The following is a 13,059-nucleotide window of genomic DNA, read 5'->3' on the forward strand; positions in this document are numbered from 1 at the left end:
TAGCATTGCACATTAACATTGTTCAACACTCATCTTAAATAGACATGACAACGTTTTAAAAACTAGAGCTGACATAACACAATCTTCATGTGTGTGTGTGTGGATGGATCCATCATGAGAGCTTGCACATCGAGATGAAATACCTCCTTGAGCCACTTGCCTAGGAATCAAACTCATGGGCACACACAATCTACCCAATATTTGCACAAATTGAGTCTTCTTATCTTAAAGATGACCATTTGAATTTTAATGTCAATTCAAATCTTTTTAAGATAGGGACTAGACGCTTCGCGCCTAGCTTCTCTTGGTGCTTCACACTAGTACAATGCTTTGATAACATTACACCTGGAAAAAGGGAAAGGCCAAAGTGAGAGGCTTGAAGTCCCTTTTTGTTGGCTTTAGTTTGAAAAGAAAATCATACAAAACATATTGTAGCTTTAGGCTCATCTGATGAATGAACATGCACGTTATAAGAGAGAGAGAGAGAGAGAGAGAGAGAGAGAGAGAGAGAGAGAGAGAGAGAGAGAGAGAGAGAGAGAGCCTGTATGGGTCAAACCCTCACACGGTAGCAAGTAGTGGTGAATTAATGATAGAATCTAAACATCTACACTCCCAAATAGCATAATATATAACCAGATGGCTATTGTAGAGGAAGATAAATTGAAAACTACATTTATTATTGTCTTTAGTACCTTTGTGTATCATGTGATGGCCTTTGGTCTATGCAATGTGCCTAGGTCTTGGCAACGAATAGCTGATAAGACCTTTGGTGATTTCTTCCTAGAGGAATTAAAAGCCTTTATTGATGGTCTGGGGGCAACCACCACAAGGGGGCGGCAACTGATTATTTTGAGGAAATGTTTTGAGCATTGTAGACAATTCTACATTGCTCTTAACCCTAGAAAGTGTGTATTTGGAGTGCCCTATGTGGATATGGTATTTTATGAGCAATATTTTATGACCATTGCCTCATGATTGAAATAATTAGTGTCACTATTCAAGTTACCAATAATATGATTGCGCCTATTATTGATATTAAAACTTTATTTATAATGAAGCACGAATTCTCATTAAAGAAACTCAAATTAATAAGGCAAGACAAAAGATCCTCTCTCAATTGACATGCATGCATAAAATAGCAAAAATATTATTTGATAATGTCAACATGTAAAGTAAGTTCAACAAATTCACAATAAGCTAGGTATGTGCTTGAACTAACAGTTACTATCAACGATTGAATCTCTTTTGGTGTTCATTAATTACATGAACTACTCAAATGTTTAAATATTGTGTATGCGATACATATTCAACATTTTGCACACATTAATGTTAACACTTTGATGCATAAGCTAGGCAATTCACATTCCTTGGAAAGCAACACACGTATGGATTGGATGCACGAATCGCCCCTACATCCACATTATACTCTAAATATACTTTTCATTCGAAAATCTTTTAGCTTTTGCAAGATAGACTAGACCGCCTTTTCTTTTTGTTAGAATTATTGTGGTTAGTATGCATAAAGATGGAAAGATAAGGTGTATTAAGACCACACACACACACACACACACACACACACACACACACACACACACACACACACACACACACACGATAGTAAAGGAAAAAAAGTGAAATGGTAGCTACCCATGATGAATGAAACGTCTTTAGATAATGCCCAAAAATCTTGAAGACAAATATGTACATAAGCAATAGTATGAATGCATAAAATAAAAATACATTTGGAAGATGTGTGCGCATATTAGAGGAAGAGAAAAATTTGCAGGTTACAATATTTCACTTCCAAGCCCAAAATTCGTCTTGTGGACTTTGTAGGGCATGTTTTACCTTCTAATAATTAGAGAGGGGTGACATAGTTTTGATGTTAAAGATGGACCATCATCGACCATAGATTGATTGCCTTGTAGCAACCAGTTGAGCTCCTATTCCCCTCATGTTCCCCCTTTCCTTTTCATTAACAACACAAAGAGAGAGAGAGAGAGAGAGAGAGAGAGAGAGATGCATTTTTAAAGGGAAAAAAAAAACGTTTTCTTTAGTCTGAACACTATTTTTTTTTCTCAAGAGTGTTCTCCATTTAATTTCTAAATTTGGATAGAGTTATTGTGAGTATTAGAAAGTGCAATAAAAGTCGAGGGCATCCTTTTAGGTTTGGACTGAAATATGGAACTTTGTTGTAAGAATCTTTGGTTCGAGACAACCAAGCCAAACCTTCAAATCATATATATAGAAAAGATGTTATTTTCCTATCTTAAAGAGATAAGAGACATAAACCTTCAAATCATATAGAGAAAATATGTTATTTTCCTATCTTAAAGAGATAAGAGACATTTTAATTTGTCGGTTTGGCCATTTTAAGAAAGGCATGCTATTTTCCTATCGTAAACTGACAAGAGCCATTTTAATTCGTGTGTTTGTCGTGAGTCCTCTGTTTTCTCTGCCGTTTGTCCCTGATCGAGGAAGGCGCCCATCGATAAAACATTGCTCTTTGCCTCGCAAAAGTGCAGAGGGACTGCTGCCATCGCCAATGTATCGACCTCACCCGTAAGTTCACTTGATGATCGCGTGCTTTTTCCTTCTGTATAGTCGAAGCGGGTCAATTGCTGTCACAGACTCTGCCGTGCAGCCATTTATGCAGCTGTATTAGGGCCGATTGGGACCTCCCTGCTCTGCCTTTTGCTAGTTACACGTCGACCGGGACCATGTCATGCGTAAATGGCTAAATGAGCCGCCATTTCTGCAATCATGTGCAGAACGAGAAAGCTAATATGTGCTCCTTATCTGGGATGGATTACTAACTGCAGGCAGCTGCCTCAATATTTAGATAGTCTTTTGTAGCTCCAAGTGGCTTTAAGTCTGTTCTAGAAGGCCCAAATTACTTGTCTTCTTCTCGATGAAAGACGCCTGGATAAATATGGTGGGTACTAGGAACCCTCCCATATTCAAAAAGATCCGGTGTAAGAGCCAAATTGCTAGGGCACTTTGAAGTAGATCTAAATTTTTTTAAATCAGCAATAGGTGTTACTCAAGAGCAATTAATGATAGTTATGGCATCATATGGAGAAGTGGGTAGAGAGGGCTAGCTGATATGAAGGAAGGAAGGGAAGCCAATGGCGGTGAAAGTACAAGATAATCTATGTTTCTCCCTATAGACATTACTATTTCTGACATGGCATTTGAGCATACTATTTTGTCTCTTAACATGGTATCATAGTAGAGGTACTCAGAGAGCTAAAAAATCTCTTTATCAGTAAAAATAAAGTTTGTGGGATTGGCAATGCTTTTGAATTCTAGATTATTTTTGCAAGATTATTTGGGAGATACCATTATCTTATTCCCCCTTCCACCCTTCCTTTACAAGTTTGATACACCTATGCTATGGCTTCTCCAAAGACAAAAGCATGGATCATTGGGTGCTTCTACTATGGCAAGACAAGTCATTCCATTGGAGACTGTTGTTGTTATCGGTCTTTGCTCTCTATTCCATTCGTGTCATGGGCATGTGAAATTTTAATATGTTGTAATCTTACTAATAATATTTGATTAAGTTATTATTCAAATATGCAAGATTATTTAGCACATGTGATGCACATGGCAATTATTTCATGGTAACAGGCCAAGGACCTTGAGGATGCAGTGGATGCCACATGCAAAAGTTGTAATAAGTTATACTTGATAAGTACTAGGTGGTACTCGGTGTTAGATTTGGATCTAGACTAATTTATTGGCCACTAATGCCAGTGGTGATATTAGACACTAGGCATTAATTAATTAATTAGTTGGTATAGGATAATAATTGCTTAGGAATACTAGGAGGACAAATTAGTGTAGCTAATTTAATTACTCGCTAATAAAATTAAGTTTTGAGTATTAGAATAATTATTAAATTAAATTTTAGCGTTAATATTTTGAAAATGAATTTAATAAGTTGGATATTGTTGAAAAATAGAATTAGAAGGCTATCACTTGGTAAAATTTGCCCATGTAAGTGGAAAAAACGTTTTTAGGGCTAGTGAAAGACTATTCCAGCCATTGTGAGAGAGAATGAGATTGTTAGAGAGCAAGGAGAGGTTGTCAATGCGATTTAAGCCAACATGGACCAGTCCTGCAACAAGTGATAGCAATTTGGAGTCCTCTAGGAGTAGGTGACAGCAACCTACGGCCTTCCCGTGGAGGCGACAACATATAGGAGGGGGCACGTCTTTTCGATAGTCCTAAGTTGTAGATGATAGCTTCCATGGCTGTTTGAGCAAGGCAGCAACAAATTTTCAGCATTTCTCTTGATGAGACTTTGAAATTTCTCTATCTACAGCATTCTCTTACATACCCTAGCTATCTCTTAAGTTATCTCAACATTTTCTAGCAGTTTGAGCCATGAGAGGAAGAGATTTCAGTCCATCTCTGTTTAAATCCTAATTTACATAGCAGAAATTAGGGTTTCGATAGCTGCCACGGGATGCATGCTTAAAATTGAGGGCCTAGGACTTGAATTCTAGCAGTTGAAATCGAGGAATTCGAGGGGGATTTAAGAGGCTAGCCAAGCAATATTAGATTTGGAGATAAATTTGTTTTTCAAGGAGTAGAATGAAGGCCAATTCCCAAGCAAACCAAGGGACAAATTGGTTTGGAGGCTTGCTGGTTAGTTTTGACAGTAAGAGGCACTTGGATTAGTGGAGAAGATTAGAGGATCTTAGTTGTACTTTTTTCATTTGCAATATAAGATAAAGAAATACTGTAAGGGGTGTTGGTTTTGGGTACAACAGGTGTCCAAAGTTAAAGTAGTAAAGTGTGCATTTTTAGTTTATGTGAATTTTATGCTTGTTGTTAGTGTTAAATTAAGTTATTTAGCACTCTATCTAAAAAGGAAGACTGGTTTCATGGTTCCATCACTGAGATACCATCAATTCTCGTGACTTAGTAGGCGTGAGATACTTGATTGAAGGATAGAAGCTTTGCTCTAGTGCTAAAATTTTATTCAGCTGGTTTCATGATTCTATCATTGGGATACAATCAATTCCCTTGACTTGGTGGATATGAGACTCTTGATTGAAAGTCAGAATCTTTGCTCTAGTGCTGAAATTGTATTCAATTGAGTATTACAGCAAGAATGTCTTCAGATAGTGAGATTGGATTAAGTAGGAATGATGCTCTTGATCTGAAAATTCATAAAGTGTTGGGGAAAATGCAATGCCTGATCTTAAAGAAGGCACACAACATGGATAGCAAGCTGATAATGTTGGTTCGATTAAAATGTGGGTTCTTCTAGGCCTTTAAAAGTTAATGATTAGCAAGAGCAAGAGGAATTTGTTGATTAGTTTAAAGATCAGCTAAGAACAATAGCTGAAATGTTTATGTAATTGGCAAATGATCCTCAGTTCATGCGCTTTTGAAACGCTTTAAGGAGAGAAGCAAGGGCAAGAAAAATAAAGTTATCTTCTAAATCTTTAGAACAACAAGGTGCATTGAAGAAAATGCCAAAGCCTTCATTTAAAACTCCCAAAGATGCTATGGAAGGAAAACAATTAGTACGTTCGGGGCAAGGAATGTAAATACAAGGCCATCATGGAAGTGCTTATCCAATGGATTTTGGATAGCTGAGCATGCATGCTATGATGGGATAGTAGGATACTTTGGTGGTAGCACGATTTTTCATGCTACGGTTAGATAGGGATCGCATATGGAAATGCATGGCACAAATCCCTATGGTATGCAGCAGCCAATGTATGGCGCGCAAGATCCAATGTATTCGGGTATGATTGAAAATATGCAAAACCCTATGTATGACAACATTGGCTTGATGTGTGGGGCACAAAGTAGCATGTATGGTAATGTATTTGTACCTCTGAATGCTTATGGGACTCATGGTATTAATGTTGATTAAGAAAATGCTACATATAGTGTTTATATGAAGAAAAATGTAGCTAGTAATGTATGCAATGTATGGGAAAATATATATTGGTATAGTTGGTAGCATGCAAAGTCCCATGCATAGTCACATTGCAATGGTTGAAGGTATGCAAACAAGATTATTTCTTAATGTATCTGGTGCTACTAGCATGTGAGATAGGGCTAGTCAATTGGATGCAATGTTGCATATTAGTTAAGTTGAAATTGTAACAGTGTGAAAGTATAAAGCATCACAATGCTTAAGGGGAAGAAAGGCTATAACCTAGTGGAGGTTTTGAGGCAAGTAAAGTTAGAGGTAAAGTTTCCATATGCTTATTGGTGAAGCTTTAGCATTGTTTCACTAATAGATACAAAGTGGATGAAAGAGGATGACTTGGTAGATCATCCTCAGTTGTTGTAGCTTTATCTAGATGGCTTTCAATTAGAGTCAACTTTGGTTCAGACCGAGTCATGTTTAGTAGAGTAAGGATCCGGAGCATTATTTGATGCTCAGAGGGGGGGGGACTTCCACTCCTCCAGTTGTGGATAACTCGTATGTAGTGGATCTTAGATGTATTCAGTATACATCCAAGGTACTGTGTTGATAGTATGTTTGCCTTGGGGTCTCTAGGCAGTGTACTAGTCACTGTGAGATGTATGCAAATGAGTACGGTTGTTATTGTGGCTTTGAGACTATACTTTTGCATCGGTTTGGGATCAGTTCATGATCAATTGGGCATGAGATTTTGCCTTAGTTTTGAATTCAAAATTCTAATTAGTTTTAACTTGGTTTTTGATTAGTTTGAGAACCGTTATAGTCACTTTTGGGATTGTTTTTGCATTAGTTACTAATCAGTTTTGGGCAGTAGTATGTTAGTAAATGTGATTGATAGTTTTAGCCATGTTTTATACTAAGAATATGCTTTACTATGGTTCTGAAGCTAGAACATATGGATGTATCCAATGGGTTTCTAGCAACAGTTCTAGATTGTTTTTCAGATTTATGTAATGTTTATACGGGTTGGAAATTTTCAGCAAGGTTTGCGGCATGTGGCATTGTTAGTCAACAATGGCTAATATTGTGATTGTGATGCCTTATGAAAATTTCAGTGCATTATGCTTTTTCTTTGGCACAAATGCAATGTAATCGAGGATGATTGCAGGGTTTTCAAGGGGGAGGTCTGAAATGAGATGCTTTAATCTTGCCGATAACATTTGATTACGATTTATCAAATCTGTAAGGTTGTTTAGTACATGTGATGCACATGGTAGTTATTTCATGGTAATAGGCCAAGGATCCTGAGGATGTAGTGGGTATCAAGAGCAAAAGTTGTAATAAGTTATGCCTGATCGGTACTAGATGGTACTCGATGTCAGATTTGGGCCTAGTTTAATTTATTGGCCTTTAATGTCAGTGGTAACATCAGAGACTAGACATTAATTAATTAATTAATGCCGGTCTAGGGGCAATAACTACACAGGGACACTTTGAAAACAAATTGGCCTAGTCAATTTAATTATTCTATGTTGGTAAAATTAAATTTTTGAGCACTATAATAATTATTAAATTAATTTTCAGAATTAATGTTTTGAAAATAAATTTAATAAGCTGGATAATGTTGAAAAATAGAATGAGAAGGCTGTCACTTAGCAAAACTTGCCTATGTAAGTGGAAAAAATATTTTTAGGGATTTGTGGAAGTTTGTCTTAGCCATTGTGAGAGAGAAGACTGTTAGAGAGTAAGGAGAGGTTGTTGATGTGATTTGCAGCCACCATGGACCAGTCCTATAGCAAATGATATCAATTTGGAGCCTTCTAGGAGCAGGTGACAACAACCCAAGGTCCTTTTGGTATAGGTGATAACATACAGGAGAGATAGCAATCTTTTTGGTGGTCCTAAGCTGTAGGTCACAACTTCCATGGCTGTTTGAGCAATGTAGCAACGGTTTTTTAGCATTTCTCATAGTGAAACTCTAAAATTTCTCTCTCTACAGCATTCTCTTACATCCCCCAGCCATCTCTTAAGTTATCTTGGTATTATGCAGAAGTTTGAGCTATGAGAGGAAGAGATTTTAGTCAATCTCTATTGTAAATCCTAATTTACAACATAAATTAGGGTTTTAATAGCCGCCTTGGGATGGGTGCTTAAAATTGAGGGCTTAGGACTTGAATTCCAGCAGTTAAAGTTGAGGAATTCAGGGGGATTCGAGATTCCATTCAAGCAATATTAGATTGGGGGCTAAATTTGTCTTTTAAGGAGCAAGATGAAGGCCAATCCCCAAGCAAACCAAGGGGCAAATTGGTTTGGAGGCTTGCTAGTTAGTTTTGACAATAAGAGGCACTTGGATTAGTGGAGGAGATCGGAGGATCTTAGTTATACTCCTTGCATTTGGAATATAAGATAAAGAAATACCGCAAGGGATGCCGGTTTTTGGGCCAACTAGGTGTCCAATGTCCAATATTAAAGTAGTAAAGCGTGCATTTTCAATTTATGTGAATTTTATGCTTGCGGTAATTAGTGTTAAATTAGGTTATTTACAATCCTATTCGAGGAGGAAGGCTAGTTTCAACCAAAGTATATGCATCTAGCTCCCCACACTTGTTGTGCTACCTCATTGTTCTGGCGACAGAGATCAATCTGCACTGGCTATTAAAGCTTTATACTCAAGGCACTAAAATGTATACAATGTGTACTAAGCCCTTGTGAGTAGAGGGAGGCTCGAAGATCTCACAAGGCAATAAGCCCTTGTGGAGACTATCATAATGATTTACAGATGTTTTCTCACCTACTTTCGAGTCTAGTGGCTTCCATGGTCCATGGCTCCATAGTACATTCCATCGAGAGACAAAGGTTGTTGAATACTGTCTTTTCGACAATTTGCTCCGCCAAGAGATAGAGGCTGTTTGACTCCTTTGGCTCCGCACTTTGCTCCACCAAGAGACAAAGTGTTATTGCCCATCCATGGTTCCATAGGAGCTACACATTTCCACTTCTTCCTTATATGGTTTTAAAGACATTGATTTTAATGAGAACATCAAAGGAGATTATTTATAGTACATTTCCCTTCCATCCTTCTTCTACTAAGTTTTGGAAGGCCACCTGTGGGTGTTGTTTGGCCTTTGTTTCATTGCAACCTTAGATACCTTCTTCAACAATTGTGATGGTCCTTTCTTCATCATTAGATGCTTTGAAGGCCGTGATTCATGAGTCTTTAGATTCTCTATCTCCATCAGAGAAGAATTGAAAGGGGGCTTTAGAGGCGGATCCATGTTTCACTTTTAGATTGTGCATATAGATGGTAAGAAAAATGTGGTGGCTGATATACTGTCAGGGAAGCCCCAAATTTCAATGGTTACAATGATTAGCTTTGCAATGGCTAGAGACACGAGCATTATGCACTTTGTAACAGCTTTCGTATGATACATGGATGATTGTGTGTCACAAAGCAGTTGAGACCAAAGGTGATGATTGAATGCCATGCTTCTCCATATGCAAGGCATAGAGGGATTTGATGCAACAATCAAGATAGGGAAGCATTTCTTTTATCGGCCAGCTTTGTATCAGAGAAGAATTCAAAGGGGGCTTTAGAGGCAGATCCATGTTTCACTTTTAGATTGTGCATATAGATGGTAAGAAAAATGTGGTGGCTGATGTACTGTCAGGGAAGCCCCAAATTTCAATGGTTACAATGATTAGCTTTGCAATGGCTAGAGACACGAGCATTATGCACTTTGTAACAGCTTTCGTATGATACATGGATGATTGTGTGTCACAAAGCAGTTGAGACCAAAGGTGATGATTGAATGCCATGCTTCTCCATATGCAAGGCATAGAGGGATTTGATGCAACAATCAAGATAGGGAAGCATTTCTTTTATTGGCCAGCTTTGTGACATGATATAGAGGATTTCATTCAAAGAAGGTCAAGTATAAAAGGCAAAAGTTGTAAGATTGTTTGTACCCTTGCCTATTCTGGATAGATCTTGGTAGAGTATTGCAGCAAATTTCTTTTTTGATCTTCTATATACACCTACCATGAATGATGGGATATGGACTATCATAGATTCATATGCAGGTTCAACAAACATGCTCATTCTATATCTGTTCGCAAGAAGATCAAGGCTGATCATATGTTATAGATTTTTATGCAGCAAATCTTTAAGTATCGTGGCATTGTCAGAATCCAATGTAAGTGATATACTCGTATGGCCATTTTATTTGGGAAAGGGCTGTTTGGAAATATGGATATCGTGTCAAAATTTTCGGTGTCCTTTCATTTACAAAGTGATGGGTAATTAGAGGGAGCTAACTCCACAATATTGGATCTCTTGACGTGTTATTAGCTATCTATCAAATCATAAGTTGGAGTGAAACTAGTCTTCCTTTGGGAAAAGGGTGGTAATAGCTTGATTTAACTCTTAATCGTAGCAAGCAAATGAATTCATATAAACTAAAATGCAAATGTTACCACTTAATTTTGGACATTTAACACTCAATTGGCCCGAAAACATGGCACCCTTTGCGGCATTTCTTTAACTTGAATTGCAAATGGAGGGATCACACTAAGATTTTTTGATGTCTTTTTCAAATCCAAATGCCTCTTGTTGTCACAAATGACCAGCAAAACTTTAAACCAATTTGCCCATTGGTTTGCTTAGGAAATTAGCCTTTATTGTGGTGGATTTAGCCCCAAATTTAGTGTTGCTTGGCTGGCCTTCTCTTGAATCTCTTGAATTCGTCAATTTTACTTGAAAGTTCAAGTCCTAGGCTTGCAAATCTAGGCACACTTCTTGAGGTGGTTGTCAAACCCTAATCCCTGCTGTAAATTAGGGTTAATAGCAAGATTCTTCAAAATCTATGCCTCAAATGGTTGGAATTTGTTGAGGAAAGATGATAAATGGTGGAAGGATGAGAGAGAGTGCTGAAAAGAGAAAATTTTGACTTTTATTGTGAGGAAATGAAGATCAACAGTTGTGCTGTCTTGACAACCAGTGAGTTGCTATCAACTGCCAAGCACTCAAAATATGCTGTCGCTTGCTCCTACAAGGACTTGGGATGTAGTCACCTAGCTGCAAGTGTCTCTTGGTGGCTGCCAATGATCTCCCATAGTTGGTAGCTTGATCACACAGCCTCCTCTTAGCTTCTCCATTACTGTAGAATGACTCTTTCTCCCCTCTCCCAGCCTTCCACTAGTCTTTTCTCACTTGTATGGGCAAGTTTTGCCAAGTGGCAGTCTTCCTAATCCATTTTTCACCATTTCTTGCATTATCAAATTAATTTTCAAAATATTGATTTTGAAAATTAATTTAATAATGATTTCTTGCACAAAAATTTGATTTGACTAGCCAACAATTAAATTGGCTAGGCCAATTTATCACCAAGTATTCCTAAGTACTCATTAGCCCTTGGATTGGCATTAATTAATTAATTAATACCAAGTCTCTAGTGTTACCATTAACACTTATGGCTCATAAAGTGATTTAGGCCAATTTTTGACACTGGGTACTACCTGATGTCTATTAAATGTAGCTTGTTATAACTTTTGCCTTTGACACCCACTAATTGTGATTTAATTTACTTGTATGACACGCGCACCTCACATTTGCACATTTGATTAGTAACTTTATCAAATGCTAAGCAAAGCATAAAAAAGTCATGTCCTTGTGAGTGTTTCTACTGTTAATTGAGTTTACATACAATAATATGATACATAGTTCCATTGATAAGGCACCTTTTAAGATTGTGGAGGATGGAAAGAAAGTTCCACCAATTTTGCATACAAAGGATAAGATCTTTGAAGTTGGTAAGTATATTGAGAGCGTGGATGTAGCTTATCAAAAGGATAAGCAGGCACTCCAAAGGTTTCAAGAAAAGCAAAAGAGAGTAGGTAATTGCTATAGGCGTGCATTAGAGTTTGTTAAGACCGATTGGGAATTTCTTGGTTTTGAAAAGGCAAGGTTGATAAAGATGAAAGGCAAAGAGCATTTGCATTTTAAGATGAATGTGTGTTATTATGGGCTCCGTGTTGGAAAAGTTAAGTGATGTGACATATAGGTCGGAATTGCCTTCACAATGGAGGATACACAATGCCTTTTATGTGAGTCGTTAGGGTTTTTTCAAAGGATATATCTATTGAAATTCGGCCAAAGATTGAGGAGCTGGGTGAGATTTTGGTACTGGAGTAGATGTTGGCACATAAGAAAAAAAAAGGTAAGAGCTAAAGTTTCTAGATACTGCTTGTAAAAGTTTCGGAATTATTCACCAAGGGATAGAAAATGGATGGAAATGGGTGACTTGGCAATTCACCCTTGATTGTTGCAACTTTACCTTGACGCATTTCAGCTTTAGCCGATCTTAGATCGGACTCCTTCATGTTAAATAGAGTAGGAGGTCCAGAGTAGTGCCTGATACTCAAGGGGGAGGTAACACTTCCACTCCTCTACTGATGGACAGCTCATGTATGTAGTGGATCTCTGATGTACTCAGTTTGTATCCAAGGTACTATTTGTTGACAATGTCTCCTATGAGGTCACCATTTACTGTGTTAGTCATTATGGTTGGTATGCAGATGGGTATAGTTTTTACCATGGCTTTGAGACCATACATTTGCATTGGTTATCAGTAGTTTTCAGCTGATGTATGCTGCACGAGTATAATGAGATGCAACTTTTTGGACATGCATTGTTTATGCTTAGTTGATATAAATTATAACTTGGTATTGCTAGAAAATTTCAGTATTTGTGTTTGTCATGGAGTTGGTTATAAGCAATAGCTACAAGTATTGTTTAACTATATGATGCCATATGCTTAACTAGTAGAATACTTATGCTTTTGCCACAGAGGTGCAATTGGGGATGGTTGTGTTAGAGATATGGTCATCCCCAAGACAGGGACAGGCACGTACAGGGAAGTTTAGGGCAGTTTATGCACTAATATTTTGTTCTAGAGCAGGTTGAGGCAGCAGTTTTGCAATTGCCAGCATGTTGGGTAGGGTTTCAAGCAGGTTAGATAGGGTGGACAATCATTGCCACATGGCATGCAGCTGTTTGCTGCATTCCCTGCATTATTTTATTAATTTGTGTGCAATTGGCCATATTTGGCAGCAGTTGGCCAGATTTAGCTGGCCGACCTTGTCATTTTCTTATATTATTTTCT

The 13,059-nt window shown here is 37.7% G+C and overlaps 1 protein-coding gene across 3 annotated transcripts in view; it reads left to right on the forward strand.

Moving 5' to 3' along the window:
• The first annotated feature begins 2,396 nt into the window (after positions 1 to 2,396).
• Positions 2,397 to 13,059, forward strand: part of LOC148023543 (vacuolar protein-sorting-associated protein 37 homolog 1-like) — a 50,245-nt gene continuing 39,582 nt past the window's right edge. For all 3 annotated transcript variants that reach the window (XM_087696528.1, XM_087696529.1, XM_087696527.1), the window contains exon 1: positions 2,397 to 2,562. Coding sequence is in view for 1 of the 3 variants with exons in the window: in XM_087696527.1 (XP_087552653.1) it covers positions 2,546 to 2,562 (17 nt within the window). In the remaining 2 variants the exon portion in view is untranslated. The remainder of the gene's footprint in view (positions 2,563 to 13,059) is intronic.

This window comes from Lygodium microphyllum, chromosome 16 (assembly GCF_053477565.2).
Source record: "Lygodium microphyllum isolate KBCC chromosome 16, Lygodium_microphyllum_v1.1.10, whole genome shotgun sequence".
Classification (NCBI taxonomy): Eukaryota; Viridiplantae; Streptophyta; class Polypodiopsida; order Schizaeales; family Lygodiaceae; genus Lygodium; species Lygodium microphyllum.